Here is a 3,806-nt window from a genome sequence, read left to right on the forward strand (position 1 = left end):
TACTTGCATGCATATATGTAAGTGGATCAACATTTTATTTGACATCCGAAAAAATACGACGCTAAATCCCAAAACATGGTACGAATTGTAATCGTGCACCATTTCCAATCCTGGGCACCACGGGCAGCAACCCACAGAGCAACCCCGGGAGAGGCACGATGACCAGACGGAAACGGACAAAGGACAGCAAGCTCCGCAACAACCATTTTAACAGCAGGCTTTGCTTTGCGGCCAGGACGAGGCGAAAAAGAAGGGGGCAATTGGATCTATGTCATTGTAATTTTCACGGTTTCAAAATATACCATTACTATTTATCTATTTGTAGATATGCCATTATAATTTAATATGGATTTTATAGATGCCACCGCTGGCTCATTCAACATCAGAGCAATTTATTTTAGACCAAACTGTCCTCTTCTTCTTCCTTCGTCTTTGCCCCCTTCTCTTCACTATCATCGTCCATGTCGTGTGGCGGCGAAGGGGTGGTGAGAGCGCCATGGCCGCCAGCTCCGCTGCTCCTCTAATCTCTCTCTCCTCGCCTCAGCTGCTGCCTCCTTGCTGACTCGGGCCATTGAAGTGGTCGCCGTGGCAGCTGCAGACGAGGGTGGGGGGTTGTTGGATATGGCGGCGATGACAGATCGGTGGGCAAAGCTGCTCGCCGCGCCGTGGACGCACCACCTCGAGCCGTGGACGCACCAGCAGTAGCCGCCACCTCCCGGCTAGTTTTCTAAATGCAGTTATCCAAATCACTTCTCGATGTATATAGCTTCTTTAACACACGGTACATTTCTCTGAGTTGCACATCATCACCAACAAGGTCACGGAGTGCTTGTTCCTGTGGACGGACGCCTCGCGCGGAGCTGCTGCGTTGGTACACCGTGGAGCGCGTGGCAACGTGGTGCGGCACCTATTGGTGGCCATATGGCTGAGGCCCGTCGCGGACTATACCCGCTGCGTGCGCCACGCCATCGGGCTCCCGGAGATGCACGGCTACCTGCTCGCTGAACGCTTGGCCTCCTCCGGCAAGGCCGAGCTGCGCCACGCACGAGACGGAGGAAGAAGAAGAGGGCATTTTGGTCAAAAAAATTGTTCTAGCGTTAAGTGACCAAGACCAAGTAGTGGCACACATATAATATATATTAAATTGTAATGGTATATGATAAATAGTAATAATATATTTTAAAACCGTAAAAGTTACGGTGGCATGAATCTAATTAATAAAAAAAAAGAGAGAAAAAAGGGAAACCCAACAAGCATCCTGCATCCTCCTCCTCCTTTTTCTCCTCCCTATATAGGAGGCACCCAAGGCCAAGAAGAGGAGGGAGAGAGAGAGAGCACCAACCAAGGACGACGACGGACTAGCTAGCTGTGCGGCGTCTCATTGATCGATCCGTGTCTTCCGGTCGAGTTCTTGGTCGTTTGATCTCATCTTCCCTCTCCTCCACCGCCTCCCAGGGTATGGACGTTGTCTCCATTTTCCCCCTCTCCGATTTCTTGATTTGCGTGGTTGGTAGGTAGGAGTTTCTTTTTTTTTTTCGTGTTACGTAGGAGGGGATCCATGTTTGTGATGACCCATGTTCTTGGAGTTATTCAGGGTAGAGGTGTCGCTGATGTTGCATGTTACCAATTCAGTTTAATTAGTACGGTTGCCAATCCTCTCGAGGACTCAGGATTCAGGAATGGTTGGTGATCGAAATTTTGTGTTCTTGTGGGCGCCTTTTGTTTGGGGGGTAAATCAGAGCACTGATGATTGCTTGGTGGAATAATTTAGGACGGTTGTTCGGCCCTCGGTTCTGGTAGAGGTAGTAGCTTCTCGATTTGACGAAGCTATCCTTGTTTGTTCTCATCTGAACAAAAATAATTGAACTTTCAAACAAAAATAATCGGCATTTCATGAGATGGAGTCCTTACGCTCATCTTTTATTTCCGCAGATTATTTCTGTAAAAAAAGAAGAATTATTTATATAGACCCCGTCCGGTAATTCCTGGAAATAGTTATAATCGTCAGAAACACGAGATTCCTTCAGATCTTCTAGTCCTACAAGTATGTTCTGTTTATCTATCTTCAAAGTTAGATGGCTCAATAATAAAATTGATTGCTAGGATGAAAAACCCCAAAATTAACTGCAAATTTAAGGTTGAAAATATTAATTTTGGCTTATAAACATAAGCAAAGCTGATAGTTTTTACATAGTTATCCTAGCTATAGTTTAATTAGAGCTCGTCCCATTTCTGATCTCCAATTTTAACTCCTGACATATGGAATGAACTTAATATAAGCAGTTTTCACGTGGATCATGTTATTTTATTCTGATATGAAAGACTGGCATAAACTGCTCTCAATTTTGTTTTCTACTCGCATTCACTATCCTCTTTGTATTTAACTATTTACTTGTAGACGGTGATTGTTTGGGTTTTTCATGCAAAAAGCCAAATGGCATATTTGTAAATGAAAAATAATTTAGTAATCTAAAGAGCCTATGCTAGAAAATAAATTTCGGTGAAAAAACCTCAAAGTCAACTTTAAATTTAAGGTTGAGATTCAAATTTTGGCTTATATGCATAAGCATAAGTGAAAAGACGGGGAACTGGTTCTTCTTGTGACTGCTTGATTACTGAAAGGAATTTATGAATCTTTAATCAGAATTTTTATACTGCATGTTTTTATGATTCATTCCTCTGTACAGATCTTGGTGTAGCTTGACACTTTCACTTCACCCGCGAAATTTCATGTCTGATCTCGACATTCAGATCCCAACAGCCTTCGGTATGCATGTTGTCCTGTTCGCTGCTTGAAATGGATTGTGCCTGGAATATTTGTACTCATTATATTTTCCTGAGCATGTACAGATCCCTTTGCTGAGGCCAATGCTGGAGACTCTGGTGCTGCTGCAGGATCAAAGGACTACGTTCATGTACGCATCCAGCAACGTAATGGCCGTAAGAGCCTGACCACTGTCCAGGGATTGAAGAAGGAATTCAGCTACAGCAAGATCCTCAAAGATCTCAAGAAAGAGTTTTGCTGCAATGGTACTGTTGTCCAGGACCCAGAGCTTGGCCAGGTGTGTGTAATAACCAAAAATTATGGTGCGGACTCGGCTGATTAACGTTATGCTACCATTTGGAGCTAGTTTTTTTTCTGATCGGTGCTTCACACTGTACAGGTCATTCAACTTCAAGGTGATCAGAGGAAGAACGTATCAAATTTTCTTGTTCAGGTAGTGATCATTTTTCTTATGCTTGCTCGGTAAAATTAGATACACATATGCTGTGAATGAATATGTCTTGACTTGTATGCTATGTCCCATAGGCCGGCATTGTGAAGAAGGAGCACATCAAGATTCATGGTTTCTGAGCAACTACCAGATCCATTGCAAAGATTATAGTTTGGGGTGGAGTATACTTGGTTGTGTACATGCCTGCGTGTTCCATCGTACACAAAAAACCTAGCCACCTCTTGAGTGTATGCTTGTTATCCCGTGTGTTGAAGTTTGTAAGAGGCACCATCAATAGATGGCTTGTGTCCCTCTCTTATCAAGGTTGAATAATAGATGCTACTTTGAGAGCGTTATCCTGGCTTGTTATCTAGTACCTTATTCTGCATTCGTTATGTTCATATTTTTTCATGAATGCCATAGTGCTGCTGCGGTGTTGCTGTCATGCCATAGTGAGTTCCATAAAGGTGGATCTTGAATTCTTGATTAGCCTTTTTGATTATGGTGAGTGATTTGAGGGGAATGGTTTGCTGCTTACAGTTCTGCTTCAGCTAGTTTCTGGAGTAGTGGTTTTAGATTGCTCGTTTTTCC

At 43.5% G+C, this 3,806-nt stretch overlaps 1 protein-coding gene across 2 annotated transcripts; it reads left to right on the plus strand.

Annotated features, from left to right (window-relative positions):
• Nucleotides 1-1,311: 1,311 nt before the first annotated feature.
• Nucleotides 1,312-3,603, plus strand: LOC102721758 (protein translation factor SUI1 homolog). Of its 2 annotated transcripts, none has more exons than XM_006659236.3 (5): nt 1,312-1,456; nt 2,688-2,767; nt 2,851-3,062; nt 3,165-3,218; nt 3,311-3,603. In XM_006659236.3, the coding sequence occupies exons 2-5, from the start codon at nt 2,731-2,733 to the stop codon at nt 3,353-3,355; spliced, it is 348 nt and encodes a 115-aa protein (XP_006659299.1). In that variant the 5' UTR covers nt 1,312-1,456; nt 2,688-2,730; the 3' UTR covers nt 3,356-3,603. The 2 variants fall into 2 exon arrangements, with proteins under 2 accessions (XP_006659299.1, XP_015696183.1); XM_015840697.1 differs by lacking the exon at nt 1,312-1,456 and adding an exon at nt 2,026-2,044.
• The last annotated feature ends 203 nt before the right edge of the window (nt 3,604-3,806 follow it).

Source organism: Oryza brachyantha, chromosome 8 (assembly GCF_000231095.2).
Source record: "Oryza brachyantha chromosome 8, ObraRS2, whole genome shotgun sequence".
In the NCBI taxonomy this organism is placed as follows: Eukaryota; Viridiplantae; Streptophyta; class Magnoliopsida; order Poales; family Poaceae; genus Oryza; species Oryza brachyantha.

Bases quoted from the DNA above. Each gene is read 5' to 3' on its own strand.
- LOC102721758 (XM_006659236.3), top strand. From the start codon at position 2,731: ATGTCTGATCTCGACATTCAGATCCCAACAGCCTTCG. The intron at 2,768-2,850 runs GTATGCATGTTG...GAGCATGTACAG, and splicing joins TCAGATCCCAACAGCCTTCG to ATCCCTTTGCTGAGGCCAAT. The intron at 3,063-3,164 runs GTGTGTGTAATA...CACACTGTACAG, and splicing joins AGGACCCAGAGCTTGGCCAG to GTCATTCAACTTCAAGGTGA.